Consider the following 16,016-nt stretch of genomic DNA (forward strand, 5'->3'; position numbering starts at 1 on the left):
GCGAAGAGACAGTCGAAAAGCAAGCAGAGAATGGCGTGGCAAATAGCGTTAGAATATTTATTCTACCTTGTTATACCTCGTTACTGTGCGACTGTTTTATTGCGTCTAATATCACGCGTTTAGTATCATCCTGTTATATTTTACCGTACTTATTACATCGATCCTCTTTGTCTTTATTCGTTCGAAATGTGTATCGACGACTCTACATTTCGAGCTCGCAATATCCACGCCCTTATCTGTGACCTCCAACGGCACACTGTTTGTCGAATAAGTTGCGTATACTAATCGGGAGAACGACGAAGGAAACGAACGAGTTAGAATGGGCGAAACCAACGACTTCCGTTGTCTCTTTGCTGTTCCGTGTGCCATCGATCGATGCACGCACAGTATCGTGCATTGCTAGAAAGTTGACGAGTCGAAGGAACGTGCAGTGTGTTGGAACGAATACTTGAAACGCAACGATGACATCAGGCGTGTTGGACATCGATGGCTGATTCTTGAAGATAGTTTCAAGTGCCTCGCTACAGCGTTAGTGCAGAAAAATCGTCCGACGAGTGGACGAAGATTTATTTATCTCAAACATACGACAATACTCTCACCAAGTTGTACTCTGTAACTTTTCCTTGTATGCTTTTTATACACTCTACCGTATTACCGAATACTCGAGATCTTTGCGCGATGATAATGGTTTGGACACTCCGAAATCAAGAGTCAAAGGTAGAGGTTGTTTGGAGTCAACGTATCAGCTTGACGGTGCAAAGCTTGTCCAATTGTATTTCCAGCGACGCAAGGTACCCGCGAAAAGAAGGCAAACGAGTGTTTACATCCCCACTCCAGTTTACAATCCACTAGCTCCCCTACCGTCGCACCTACGGTCGAGTACAGACACGAAGATCCACAGTGACCAATAGTGGGGAGCTAACGGATAACGGTAAATAAGAGCGGGGACGTGAACACTCGTTTGCCTTCTTCTCGCGAGCAAACAGTAACCTTCCTAACAATCGTATTACGCGATGCTGAACCGAACCGATGATCGTTTCGTCGTACGTACGGTACAATCGAGTGTATTCGTCGCGAGTTGCTCTTACCGATTCGTTGAAAAACCGAACAAATGGAATTTTCGAAAACGAAATTCACAGGGTACTGTCGTGGCTCGGTTTTTTTTCGATTACAGGTCGATAACGTTGGTTGGACACACACTTGTGGTAGTTTCGCGGCAATAAAAACCATTTTTCTCGACAGCCAGGAAACTCTCGGCAGGTTTCGACTCCCGAGTGTTTCGCGTACACGGACTTATCGAGAACCGGGATAATTATCGCCGCGTCCTCGGGCGCGCGAAAATAATTCTTTGGTTCGTCGTTATTCACCGGGTCCGTCCGACACGCCGGGGCATTTATCCGGAGGCTCGTACCCGCGGAATATCGTCCATTCAACGCACCCAACACACCCTAATTACCGCGTTACGGAGAGCCCCGGCATAAATAACCATTTACGTTCGTTCCGTGGGCGTCAAAATTTGAAGAATCCGGAGGGGGTTGGGGGTGGGCGGTGGTGATGGTGGTGGTGGTGGTGGAGGGAACGCCGGCGGTGGTGGCGGTTGCTGGCGGGTAATCCGAGTCAAGCCGGCCGCGGAAAAGCACCTTTAATTTCCGCGGCTCTGAATTCCCACGCGAAACGCCCGAAAGGAACCCCAACCAGCGCGATTCCGCGTCGCGCTTTCCGCCGTTTCGCGTCTGCGGGAACGTATTATGCGACGCGTCACTTTCCCAGCGACGAGAAAAGGAACACCTACAGGGGACGGTGGTGTCGTTCAAACGAAAGGGATAGATAGTTACCGAGAGAGAGAGAGAGAGAGAGAGAGAGAGAGAGAGAGAGAGAGAGAGAGAGAGAGACTAAGATAGAAATTTGGAATAAGAGAGGAAAGAAGAGAGAAAAGGAAAGAAACTCAGAGTAAGAAAGGAAAAGAGAGAGAAACTTAGAGTAAGAGAGGAAAGGAGAGATACTTGGAGTAAGAGAGGAAAAGAGAAACTTGGAGTAAGAGAGGAAAGGATAGAAACTTGGAGTAAGAGAGAAAAAGAGAGAAAGTTGGAGAAAAAGAGAGAAAGTTGGAGTAAGAGAGGAAAGGAGGGAAACTTAGAGTAAGAGAGGAAAAGAGAGAAACTCGGGGTAAGAAAAGAAAAGAGAAACTTGGAGTAAGAGAGGAAAGGAGAGAAACTTGGAGTAAGTGAGGAAAAGAGAGAAAAACTTAGAGTAAGAGAGGAAAGGAGAGAAACTTGGAGTAAGTGAGGAAAAGAGAGAGAAACTTAGAGTAAGAGAAAAAAGGAGGGAAACTCGGAGTAAGAAAGGAAAAGAGAGAGAAACTTTGAGTAGGAGAGAAAAGGAAAGAAACTCGGAGTAAGAAACTTAAAGTAAGAGAGGAAAGGAAAGAGAAATTTAGAGTAAGAGAAGAAAGGAGAAAGAATCTTAAAGTAAGAGAGGAAAGGAGAGAAATTTAGAGTGAGAGAGGAAAGAAGAAAGAAACTTGGAATAAGACAGGAAGAGAGAGAGAAACTTAGAATCAGTGAGAAAAGGAGAAAGAAACTTAGAGTAAGTGTGGAAAGGAGAGAAACTCGGAGTAAGAGAGGAAAGGAGAGAGAAACTGGGAGTAAGAGAGAGAGAAAAAGATGGAAGGAAAGAGAGAAACGAAGGGACGTTACACGAAAACGCGGTACACACGCGAAGGAGTACTTTAATTGTCGGGAAGCAGGCGGGTCGAGGGAAAAGCGACGGAACTAAGGGGCAGGGGGGATGACGGAGGGCACGAGCGCGAGAGGGTTCGGAGGAACAAGGCTGAGAAAAATAATCCAATTTAGTGAGAGAACGCGAGCGAAGCGACAAGCGCGCGCAGTTCGCCTGTTTTCACGGTTTTTATAATTACACGCCACCTCGCGTCGCCACCCTCCGCAGCGAGGTCGCGCACTTTGTCGTCGCGATCCTGACAAAGGAGCGTGTTTTCATGGATATTTCACGGAGCCGCGGCGAAAGGAGAAACTGTGCGACTCCCAGGCTCGTTGCGGTCCCGACCCCGCGCTGCAATACACCCCCCACCCTGCTCCTCCCCCCAACCCACTCCTCCCCCTCCCACAGCAGCAGCCGCGGCCGAGGCCGAGGCCGCGTTGCCGCTGCTGCCCGCTTTACCATTTTCACCGTCGGACAAAAGTCATCCAATTTTTAGGGAGCACGCGCGGACCAAGGTATTGCGAGTTCTGCTTTTTATTTTTTTATTTTTTTATTTTTTTTTTTTTTTATTCCTTTTTTTTTCGTCGACGTTCGTTGCTAAGCTTTATCGTTATGGAATATACGGAGCGCGAGTTCGCTCGAAGGTTCCCTCGCTGCCTGGCAGACGTCTGTCAGTCGCTGGCAGGAGGGGGGAAACGAAATAACTCCATCGATGATAACTCCCCCTCACGGACCAGTTTGTGGAAACTCGAAAGTATCGGGAATTCGTCGTACGGTGTGCTCGGTTTTGTGTTCGCGTGGCAGACTACTGTGCGAAGATCGTAAGTCGACGAACCGAACGACGGTGGGTCGGGGAACTAGGCCCTCGCTCCGCCCAATCCCCACCATGGATCGTTCAGCCACTAAGCGGTCGCGTCGCATAGGCGTAGAATCTTCGCATCCGCGAGAAATGTACGAAATCGTGGACAGGGGTAGCTGAGTGCGCGATAAAATTTTTTGCGGATGTTATTATAAGTTATAAGCGAAGCGTATTATTAAAGCGTGTATTATTATAAGTTAAGGGTATTTTTTGTACGAAATTGAACGAAAATTACCAGACGTTACAGAAACGAACCCTAACAAATCTTCTCTGTCCCGAAGAATTCTAAACCCGTGATCATTTCTCGCACATACGACGAGAAAGTTATTAAAAACACAGACGAAACGATAACTGCGCGATAACAGCTGATCGAACGATGCAGTCTCGTTCGAAATTATGAAATAAATAATTTTAGTTAAATCTAATACCGAGGACGATAACGAAGATCGACAGCGGCCAACAGCGACAAAGCGCGCGATCGGTAGTCGACCGTAAACTACAACGGGGTTGTAAACACTCGTTAGCTTTTTCCTCACGAACGGACAGTACATTCCCCCTAATCCAAGAATCACCTTTCCAATTCCCAGCTGTAGGTACAAAGTCTGGTTAAAGGTGGCACGATAGAAATCAATTGGCCGTGTCAAGGCCGTTGAAGTACTTAGCTCCATCGGTTGGCCAACTCGTGTTGGCTTCGTCTCTCGAACGGAGAAGCGAATTCACAGCCGGTGAAAAAGTAAGAGTCCGAATCGTGAAAGCGGTCGTTGCGTACAGAGTTGAAGATTGGATCGCAAACTCGATCCTGCGCCACCGGATACTCGTTATTTTCAATTAACGACGCAATCGTCTCGTCGTTGTCTCGGTTTAGGAATTAGCATCTGTAAATTTTACGGAAGACGCGAGCCACGTTGGACGTCTACGAAGAAAGAACAATACGCGCGAAAGGGTACGTTCGAGTTCGAGTGTGTCGATGCATCGATGTGATCGAGCAAAATTGAACCAGCTTTTGAGCGCGATATTGTAGTACTTCTTCGTGGAAGTACTATAAGTACGTAGCTCCGTATAAAAGAAAGTGCAGATGCACTTTTCAACCGCACCGATGTACCGAGTACAATTTTAGAGTCATCCTTAAAGAAACTTGACCTCGAAGGATCATTTATCCTTACAGGATTACGATTCGACACACTTCTGGGTTAGTAAACCTTCTCGATCGAGACAGAATTGAATCGCGTACCGTGGCCATCCTGGACTCCGAATCTGAATATTCTCGACGATTTTCTCCTTCTTGCGCATTCTGTATTTGATCGAAAATCCTATCGTCTTCCCGAGATTTGATTTCGGAATCGATTTAATTTCCGCGACTGTGAAGAAAAAGTAACGCGGTAATTTTAACAGAGATCTCGCAATTGTCCCGATAGGAAATCGTCGATTTTTCAACATCGAGGATCGCGGTCCGTGTTTCAACGACCACGGTCAGCCAAGAAGGTGGAAAGTGGCGAACGACCGAGAACGCTTAGTTTACTTAAGAAATTCGTCGAGTCGGTTCAGCCTTTAAACTCCATAGCCGAGAAACTGTTGTCGAAACATGTTCCATTGTTACAATACACCACCAGCGGGTTTCTCCGTCCGAGGTACACTTAAAAGGTTCACCGGGAGAAATTCTCTTTTCTTCGCAACACGAAATGTCCGTTCCATTCTCGAGTCTACCTGTCATCGAGCGTTTTCGGAGTTTTATCGTTCCTGCCGGGGATATTCCGGCGATACGTTGCAACCGGTCGCGTAATACGACGGGCTCCGGTTTTATTTCCTTCAACTTTGAGCTCCGCGTTCCCAAATGCATCGACGGGTTTGATGCGTTCGAACGAAACTGGACTTTTCTTAGAAATGGCTAAGAACTACAAGGATACCTTCTTCCACGACGACTGCAGCTTTTATTATCCTCGTTCCTTCTCGAGGAAAATATGTGCAACCCCGCGGGAAACTAGTTCCCCTCTTTCGTGGATTGTGCCGCGTTTCGATCGCTCGATGTTCGAGAAAAATGTAAATAATACATCGGTACGGTGGATGGAAGATTTTCGAATAGATTTCGCGAAAACCGAAAGACGGGGTAGGGGTAAACGCGATCGATTTTAATCCGTAGGTGAATTTATCTTCGGAAAAGGTCGAACGGGTCTCGGAGAAGGTCCGAGGTGTTGGAATTTCCTGGAGAAATATCGATAGACGGAGACGTCGAGGACGTTTCGAGATCACCGATGCTCCTCTAAATCGAAACTCTACCTTTTGCGCGATGCAAACAGAATGGACGTGTTCGAGCGTAAAAAAGATAAGTGATCTCGAATGTTCTCGACGTCACCGGCAACCAATTTTTCTTTCGTAAAATTGTAACTCACCCTCTCCTGTGCTCGTTCAACCTCCGTGTATTCAATTCCACCAATTCGACACACTTCCCCCGTATTCAACTCGAAACCTTTATATTCTCAAACTGGGTCACCGTTCAATTTCTGCGTTTAGTCTCGGGATATATTTTTCACCATCCGCGACAAGATTCTACCTTTGCCTAGCCGCTGAAACAAAAGTGTGTATTGTCGTTCCGACGAAATCTATTGTTCCTCGACGTGGAGGCTAAAAGCGGGTAGATGCGACTGCGTGCTACGCGATAGAACCGCAATTTCCCGAGCAGACAGAGACACGTTAGAATTTACACGAGTTACCATTTCTGCGCATAGTAATATCGCGGTAGGAATTGTTAACTAATATTTTATTGCGTTGGTTGGCGTACTTTGAAAGAATTTTTATCGTTCGATGCATCGTTCGTAGAATCTTCGAAGAAAGTAGGCATTGTATGTTAAGAGTATACGACCACAGGAAAAATCAACGGCGAAAATACCGAGTGACGACTTAATTACAATTCCTTTAACTTTGTTCAGAAAGAAGTATCGACCTTTAATTTTCTTCGAAAGAAGTATCGTAAACATACTTCACTCGTAAAAAAAGATACGAGTGTACAAGTAAGTAATCGCAGAGAAATGTTCTCACTCGTTGCCACTTCAACCTCCTCTTACCCAGTTTCTCGATCGGTGTCGTTGTGCATAATTAACTTCTTCGGTTCTTCAAAAAGTAAATGTAAAAATACCGAGTGACGACTTAATTACAATTCCTTTAACTTTGTTCAGAAAGAAGTATCGATCTTTAAGTTTCTTCAAAAGAAGTATCAATCTTTTTAACTATCTTCAAAAGAAGTATCGATCTTTAACTTTCTTCAAAAGAAGTATCGATCTTTAACTATCTTCAAAAGAAGTATCGATCTTTAACTTTCTTCAAAAGAAGTATCGATCTTCAACTATCTTCAAAAGAAGTATCGATCTTTAACTTTCTTCAAAAGAAGTACCGATCTTCAACTTTCTTCAAAAGAAGTATCGATCTTCAACTTTCTTCGAAAGAAGTATCGATCTTTAATTTTCTTCAAAAGTAGTATCGATCTTTCACTTTCTTCAAAAGAAGTACCGACCTTTAATTTTCTTCAAAAGAAGTATCGTAAAAATACTTCACTCGTAAAAAAACATACGAGTGTACAAGTAAGTAATCGCAGAGCAATGTTCTCACTCGTTGGCACTTGAACCTCATCTTATCCAGTTTCTCGATCGGTGTCGTTGTGCATAATTAACTTCTTCGGTTCCCCAAAAACTAGTGTTCCACTAACGCGAAAATCAGTGGGAAAAATACTAAGTGAGACTTAATTACACTTCCTTGAACTTTCTTCGAAAAGAAGTGTCGATCGTAAAAATACTTTTCTCGTAAAAAAAAAAAGAAACATACGAGTGTACAAGTAACTAATCGCGGAGAAATGTTGTCACTCGTTGGCACTTGAACCTCCTCTTATCCAGCATCCCGATCGGTGTCGTTGTGCAACGAAGGCGTTAAGTTCGTCGAAAAATAATGGTCCGGCGAGGCGCGCGACACGAGAGGATTCCTCCGTCCGCGTATTCTTAAATAGCGCGTAACAGGTGGGTCGAAGGCCGGCTAGGCGGTGCCGCGCGCGCTCTCGCAAAAACAAAAGCGGCCGTGGTATATACGCTGGTAGGAGCGCGCACGAGGAACAGGATTAAACTCACGTGTCCGAGCTTCTCCTCCTTCCGCCTCTTGGGATCGCTCTCGAGGTCGGGGGTGCGGCTGCGGAATTTCTCCGGCGGCGAAACGGATCGTCGGAGTCTGTCGTCGGTGAGGGCGATCGGCTTACGGTCCTCGGGTGTCTCCGCGGCTGCTCGGTGTTGCTGCAGGTCCGACGGTTTCAGGAGCGCCTGCGCCTGTGCCTGAACCGCAGCCGCGGCCGCGGGATGAGGCGGCGGCGCGAGATGCGGCGGCACCACCGCGGCTGCGGCCGCCGCGGCCGCACCTGCGAAGCCCAACAGCCCGGCCGGCGGAAGACCACCGACCACCGCGCCGTGGGGCAGCTGCTGCGCGTGAATCTGTTGCTGTAACATCGGAAACAGACACGATCACCATTTCTTCCAATCGCCGCCCGCAACCTAGACACCCAAGCGGGCGTTATCAAGCAATACATTACGGATCCTGATATCTCGGTCTCGATTTTCTCTCTTTCTCGCGAACACGCTCGCGGCGAAAGGTTTTCGCCGCTCAAGGTCACCCACACGAGCCCCCACCACCGCACCGCGTCGCTCCTCCCCTCCACCGGTTTCGTTCGCGTCGACGAGTGGGGGGAGAACGGAGCGACGACGTTCTACGAGTAATCGCGCACACGCGTTAAAACTCGTCGCGGGGACGCGGTTAGGGGGATTCTACGACTGTGAAATGAAGTGTTTCGAGCAGTGACAAACTCGCATCGGAGATTTTGTTCTCGGGGGAAAATAAAAATATTGTAGGAACTGTTGCGGAAATAAGTGGGCGATTCCTCTCCAACCACTGATTTCGTACGTTACCGATATCGATTTGCGAACGTTAACGAATTACAATTGGACACCGAATTTTGTCGTCGATGCAACAGTTGTACCGTAATAAAAATAAAGACGCGGGATACGAATTGCGGGATACGAATTGCGGGCGAAGAACGCGACCTTGAGCGGCTAAAATCTTTCTCCTCGACTCAGAGTTTGTAGGTTCGAAGGACCTGTGTGCGATTACGTGTCTTTACGGAAACCAGTTCTCCCTGGGTTTGTCAACGAAAAATCTGGACCTTCCGTAGAAGTTGTATCGAAGATGCATAGTAAAAGTCAAAAGTTTCATACAGGTTGCAAACAACAAATACACAATACATTTATAAAGTACGATCTGGAAATTCTTTGTTTTTCTTTTTTACTAACGATTGTTACCGTTTGGAGAAGCTAGGACAAAACTTGCATTCTTTCGTTAATAATGCTCCGTATATATTTTTGTCTTGTTTGTAATCGTACGATCTTCGAAACGTTTCGGTAGTTTGGAGTGTTTCTCAGAGTAATTTTGGCATGCTCTAAAACTCCCAGAAGCAAGCCGAGTCTAGTATTTGTATACTAACATCTGAACATCGGAACCGGCTACGTCACTGTTAGAAGAGACATTGATTCTGTAACACATATTGGTACTAGCTACAAATTGGAACACATCGACGGAGACATCTCGGCATCGGCATCTCGTTCGATCCTGATGCTGCTAGCTGTACTATGTATCTGGGTGCTTCGGTCCGTGTCTACGTTGACTTTGGTAGCAAAAATTTCAAATCTTGAATTCAAGAACTTTGAACAATTGATATCATTCCAGTTAAGTAAACGCCACCTTTGACTCTACTCGATGGATATGAAACAGTGCAACTTAAAAGTAACTTTACCGTACTCTACTCGATGATACCACGATTTGAGACACGTGTACGCAAAATGACGATCCGTTTCCCTACAGAAGACGTCACGTTTCGTGTTAAAATTTCGTTAACGGACAATCTCCCCGACGCAGACACAAAGTACGCTAGGATGTCTCAAAATATGTCCTGATAGTTCAGAGAAACTCGAAAGAAAAACTGAAAGACTCACCAGTAGCTGCTGTAGACCCTGTTGTTGCTGCAAAAGAGTTTCGCAAGAGTTAGTCGGTCACCATTTATTTGTGAATTATGTTGAAGTGTGATATTGGAACGCAAGCGGCGCAAATTGTAACATACTGTGCCAAGATCAATGTCCGACTGTTTGCCAAAACTATGAAGTTAATAGAATCAATTGTAGAGAAGCTCACCCCAATAATAGCGTTTAGCTCGGACGTCGTGACTTGCTTCGCTCTCTCTACGGCATTGGCCACCTGCTGCTGATGCTGCAAGCCATGCTATCATTATCGCGTCGTTGTCACTCTCGATCGCGAGATTGTGCGGCACACGTGCCAAACAGAAAGTCAAAGACTCACCTCTTGTGCCAGGAACGGTAGTAACTGGACGATTATTGCGTTCAACCTCTTAGCGATCTCTGTCTGCAATTATGATAAATTGGCGCGATTAATGCAAGAACGAGACGAAGAATGAGACGTAGGTGGATCGAATCGAACGATCGGATCAAGAGAAATCTCGAAGGGGAATTTCTGAAAGCCGCCAACGATCGAGGATTCCGAGCAATCGATCGTTCTGGAATCCTAGGGGCCGCGTAGCTACTACACCGCGCCTCGATAATCCTCGCGAATGTTCCTACGAATTGATCAGTTTAATCGTGGAGCCAGGCACCCAGAGTATCCCGTGTTAATCGATCCGCGTAAACATCGTCGAAATTGTTAGCGATACGAATAAATATTCCAATGGTCGCTCGAAAGGTTACGCGGGTGACATTGCACCGTACCGGGAGACTTGTTGACGGACAGGTATGAACTTTCCATTCGAACCGTCAACTGTCGACGTATCGTCCCTTTTACGTCACCTATCCTGGCTAGACTACGGAACGATAAAACGTTCGAATTTTTTTTTTTTTTTCATTATTTAAAAAGGAAACTCTAGCACGGATCCAACCTAACCCTGCTACATCTAGACTCTGTAGTCCTACTTGAGCCTTAAGGTTCACCGATTGCACAGGTTGAACGTGACGCTTTGCACGATCAACAGTGCACATCGAGGTGTCGATACAATTGGTATTAGCTGGGAGAAAATAAACAGAGGCTAGAGAAAACCTGTGAATTTTTATTCTTCCTCGACATTTGTACCTCCACGGAGATTCGCGAAGTCTGTGGTATCTTAATTTCAAACTCTCGGTGTAAAATACTCGGGACAACGTAGTATAATATTACCGTGGCCTAAAATGCAATCTCGTCAAGCCAAATCCCGATTTCTCTCTCTCTCTCTCTCTTCTTTTTCGAAGTACCGAGTCTTCTTGTATCCAGTGACGGTAATGCAGTTTCTCGGATGTTCGCGACAGTACGGAAACTCTGTTCTCTCGCGTAAAAATGCTCTCGAAATGATTCTTGTTCGCGAGTTGGACAACCGAGTCTAACTTTAAAAACGACGCGAAAGGTATCCGGTAATACGAGCTCGGCGAGCTACGCGAAACTTATCGAAACACGATAAGTTCGAACGTCATCGATCCGAATGAATTGTTCAAACGTCGACATTCGTATTATCGCGGTGTCGTTGGAAACGACAATACTAAAATACACATCGGTTTATTAGCAGAGGGTGCTGGAGCCGAGTAGGGGTCAAAATTTTGATACCGCGTTTCGATGCGTGCGCCGACAACTCGATGAATTAATTGAAAAATCGGAGAGCGGCCAACGCGACTGTAAACCGAGCGCGGACAAATCGCGAAAACATCGTAAAAACGTCATGAAATTCGGGATTACGTTACAGTGATTGTACCGCGCGTAACGACCGCTCGATGGCACGTGAGCTCGCTCATGCATCGCTAGGAGAACGGTTGCTCATTAATGCGTGTCGATTGAATCGATTATATCAACTACCACGTGACCCGGGGCCGCAATGACATTGCAAAAGGGGAGGGAAGAAAAATCAACCACGGGGAAAGGGGTTCCGCGATAAGTGCGAAACACAAGAAATAAAAACGGCCCGCGAATGGCGATAAATATATTTTTAACGAAAGAGAGAAAAAAAAAGAAAGAAAGAAAGAAAGAAAGACCGAACGACACGAGCGCGAACACGGTTCAAGTTTAAATGCTCCTTTTTCGAGTACACGCTGCGGCACTGTGGTTGACCGTACCACAGTTCGAAAACAATGAAAAAAGTTGCCGCAAACGTACGTCTTCTGTGTCTCTATTCACGAGACGTGAGAAATTTTATGAATGAAACGAACTATCTTTCGAACAGCTGCACCGAATCTCGTCAGATTTTTTCATTGAGATACTGCGGTTGGAACGGAACAACGTTTTCAAAAAATCGGGACAACGTTCTCAAAAATTTCAAAAATGTCTTTGGGCTTGTCTGAATAATATTGTCTCGTATTTCTAGATAGCGTGCCAGAACTGGGCATTCGTGACAATCGAAGAAAAAGAAAACGAAAGGTTCGAGACACGGGAGAAGATTTTCAGAGAGAGAAAGAAAGAAATCTACCGGGCAAAGATAAAAGAGTCAAAGTACCGATACCAAAATACTGTAGTCTATCGAGGATGGACACGTACAACTCGTGATCGTTGTAAACTATTTGTAAAATTATTTCCTATTTGCGTTACATTCTGCGCTACGTCCGGTATCGTATGTCACTAAACGTTCCTTAAGAATCGTGCAAGAGTAAAGTCGATCCAGGTTGAAAATTACAATAATTTCGATCGCTTCCTTCTTACTTCTATTGCTCTTAGATTTCACTCTATTATCTATATTTCGCTCTACTCTTAACGGAGGAACAAATGTATCTCGTATTTGTCTATTCGTTCGGAGAAAAACCTCGAGTGTCCGCATACGGTAGAAGTTTCTTTCACCGACGGTAAACAGGTAGTCGTAAATTAAGACGGTTCTTCGCGAACTCTGGATGAAATCGATGGCCAATCAAGATTTCGAACACCATCGAACGCACCGTTTAATTCGATCCCTTGGACAGTCCTCCCGCAATTTTCCCATTTCCAACTCGCCGCGAGGAGTACGATATTAAAATTACGGCCAAGTTTTCAAGGGACATTCATCGACCTCCCGGTCGCGGAACACTTGCAATGTTTTTTTTTCCACCTGGTCGTCGTTCGATCCGAATAGCCCGACGCGGAATAGAAAAGCGCATCGAACCGCAAACAGCTGACGCACCCGTGCATCGAGTCACTGCCGACAAACAATAGACACGTGCGTGTATTACACGATTCGCGATAGATTAGTTTCAACAATTAACTGCAACGAATACGACCAAATATGTACAATGATCAACGTTACAGTAATCGGGCACCGATCGGTGTATCCACCGCGAAACGCTGATACAACGGCCTAATTGCATCGAAGCTTACTAACGACATTACCCGCGCACAAATTAATACTCTATTTGCATCGCGGTGCTTCATCCGCGGTGCATTATCCGTCTTTTATCGTTCGTTCGCCGATTACCGCGTCCCGGCTACGATTCGAGGGCCACGCTGCGGCAACCACCGCGCGACTAATGCTAGATGTCCACTCGAGAGTTTTACTCTCGACGCTCGCTACCAAGAGTACGAGTTCTCTAGTGGTTGCAGCATCGAGAGCAAGGGTTCTTTTACACGGGCACACGGGGGGGAAACGTACGAGCCTCGAACGTACGCCAACCGTCGAGCCTCTTGCTTCTATTCTTCGTAGTCACTCTCGAAACAGAGAGAAAGTGAAAGAGAGAGAGAACGAAACTCTCGAGTGGATAGCGTGCGCGAGGTTGGGTCACCGAAGACCCGTAGACTCCGACGACGATAACTCCGTCTCGAAGGCCGAAACTACCCTGAAAAGTTTCGAGCTTTCGACGATGTATCTACGAGAATCTCGAATAAACGTCTTTCGTAGAAATTTCCCGAGATTTCACCGAGGAAATCAAACGCTACGGGCATCGGTGAAGAGAAATCGTCGGCGCGAAGTTTGTAGAGTTTTCGAGGGGAAATTACGCGGCAACTACAAATAGTGAGCGGAAAATTGTCAAGAAATACTCGGAAACGCTGTTTTCTTTGTTATTGCGCGTAAGAGTACCGAGTTGTTTGTCGCGCAAAGATGATTTATACTATTGGATTGTTCGGAAAGTCATTCCTTTTTTTGCGGTGAAAACGAAACACAAGTTTCTCGAAGCGTAGAAACATTTTATTAATAAATTATATTCTCCAGTTTCGAAAATAAAATGACTTTCCGAACATCCCAATATTTCTGTGATTTTGTACAGAGGGGATGGAATAAGATTATTTATATCGAAAGAATTTTTAAAACGCACAGTTTTGATAATTTTTCACCCTTCTCGTGAGATATTACACCGTATTGAAACACCCAGTGCGTAACGGATACAAAATTAAAAGATTGCCGATTCGAAATTGAACCTTCCAATAAACAGTTCTCTGTCTCCTGTATTGATTCTTTTCGCCAATATGTACATCGTAAGAGACTTTCTCGTATCTTCGACAGTTCTCGAGACAAATCATCGGGAAGGTGAAACTTTTAAAATTACATCCCCGGGGTTCGAGTTCACGTGGTTGAAAAAAGAAACCTATTCGTTCGGTCGCTGTACCAGCTCGCAAAGTTTCATCGAAATTAAGAAGAGGGAACGAAAGTCCGAGAGGTTACTTCGAGGATATTCCCAGTTAGAATCGACGATCGAAGACGACCAAAAACGACCGAAGACGAGCCAAAGCAACGAACACAAACTCGTGACAACGCGACGAAAACAGTCGTTGGTCTTCATCGAGCCTAGTATCGCGCTTTGGTATCCTCGAGATGGTCGCGATTGGAGCGATTTCGAGAAGAGGGAACGAAAGTCCGGGGGGTCGCTTCATGGATGTTCCTAGTTAGAATCGACTGAAGACGACCGAAGACGAACCAAAGCAACGAACACGTACTCGTGACAACGCGACGAAAACAGTCGTTGGTCTTCATCGAGCCTAGTATCGCGCTTTGGTGTCCTCGAGATGGTCTCGATTCGAGCGATTTCAAGTTCGCAAAGTTTCATGGAAATCAAGAAGAGGGAACGAAAGTCCGAGGAGTCACTTCATGGATGTTCCTAGTTAGAATCGACGACCGAAGACGAGCCAAATCAACGAACACGTACTCGTGACAACGCGACGAAAAAAGTCGTTGGTCTTCATCGAGCCTAGTATCGCGCTCTCGATTCGAGCGATTTCGAGTTCGCGCGTCGCGAGATATCCTCGCGCGATCTTTTTCTCTCCAGTCGACCAGGGGGGTGCGTCTCTCGCCGGGAGCCGCGCGTCCGAGGCTTCAAACCGAAAAAAATGTCATTATTCCCGCGGAGGGTGGCCGGGGTGGACAGAAAGATGGAAAACTGCCGCGTCCACGTCAGTTCGATTTCGCCCGGTCCGAGCCGGCCAGGGGGCGGCGAACAGGTGGAGGGAGGGAGGGGGAGGGAGACGGCGGAGAGAAGAAGGGTGGCGGGCGCGGAAAAAAAGCCTCGACGAAAAACGCGACAAAGGGAACGCAACAGCGGGAACAGGCAACGGTGCAACGGAGACGGAACCATCGCGTCGAGTAAAAGAGAAACAGCGAGAGAGAGCAAGAGAGAGAGAGAGAGAGAGAAAGAGAAAGAGTGATTCGAACCGTGAAGAGGGAAGAACTCCGACTACGAAGGGGAGACGAGGAGAATTTGCGCGGCGGGGGCGACGCGGCGCAAGTGTTGTCCGGTACGAAAAAATGGTTATTCCTTCTCGAATGTGCCCGATGCACATGCACATTTTCCCGCAGAACGGATGGTCCGAGGGCGGAGGTGGAGATAGAGAAGAGGAAGGGGAAGAACGAAGAGGGTCGACGGAAGAGGAGAGAGGGCTAGCGGGGTAGGAGGTTGGGGGGTGGACGACGGGGTGGTAGAGGCGGAGGAGGAGTGAAAAAGGGTAGATGGAGGTGGCCGAACGGCAGGAGGAAGAGGAAGAGGAGGCAGAGTAGGAGGAGGTAACATTGAGATTAGCAACGGGTAAAAAATCGATGTCATCGCCCCCAGCCCACCGCACCCTCGTTTCGCTCGCTCAACTCAACCCTCTACTACCCCCGCAGGGCCAAATAAAAGAACTCGAATACACGACCCCTGGAACCGCGTCCGTGTGCACGGCCGCCCGTACGTGTAAGCATGCATACGCTGATGTGTGTCCGTCTGTCTGCGGCCGTGTGCGTTCACGCGGTACACTCTCTCTAGGTGTGTGCACGGCCGCGGGTCTCTGTGCACGTAGTACGCCTACGCGCGGAATGTGTGCGCGTATGGAGGGAAGAGTGCTGGAAAAGCGACCCCCGACTACCGAAACCGAGAGAGAACGTGAGAACGGGACAGAGAGGGGAGAACAGCGAGAGAAGGAAACTACGAGAAAGCTGGCCGGGTGTGAGAGAGAAAGAGAAAGA

The 16,016-nt window shown here is 46.8% G+C and overlaps 1 protein-coding gene across 6 annotated transcripts in view; it reads right to left on the reverse strand.

The window, feature by feature from the left end:
• Nucleotides 1-16,016, reverse strand: part of Gro (TLE family member transcriptional corepressor groucho) — a 187,181-nt gene that overhangs the window by 92,181 nt on the left and 78,984 nt on the right. For 5 of the 6 annotated variants that reach the window (XR_012993628.1, XM_076323147.1, XM_076323144.1 and 2 more), the window contains exons 6-9: nucleotides 9,953-10,015; nucleotides 9,788-9,874; nucleotides 9,592-9,618; nucleotides 7,687-8,046 (exon numbers count right to left, since the gene is read on the reverse strand). Coding sequence is in view for 5 of the 6 variants with exons in the window: in XM_076323147.1 (XP_076179262.1) it covers nucleotides 7,687-8,046; nucleotides 9,592-9,618; nucleotides 9,788-9,874; nucleotides 9,953-10,015 (537 nt within the window). In the remaining variant the exon portion in view is untranslated. The remainder of the gene's footprint in view (nucleotides 1-7,686; nucleotides 8,047-9,591; nucleotides 9,619-9,787; nucleotides 9,875-9,952; nucleotides 10,016-16,016) is intronic. The other variant, XM_076323145.1, reaches the window with a different exon arrangement.

Source organism: Ptiloglossa arizonensis, chromosome 11 (assembly GCF_051014685.1).
Source record: "Ptiloglossa arizonensis isolate GNS036 chromosome 11, iyPtiAriz1_principal, whole genome shotgun sequence".
Taxonomy (NCBI): domain Eukaryota; kingdom Metazoa; phylum Arthropoda; class Insecta; order Hymenoptera; family Colletidae; genus Ptiloglossa; species Ptiloglossa arizonensis.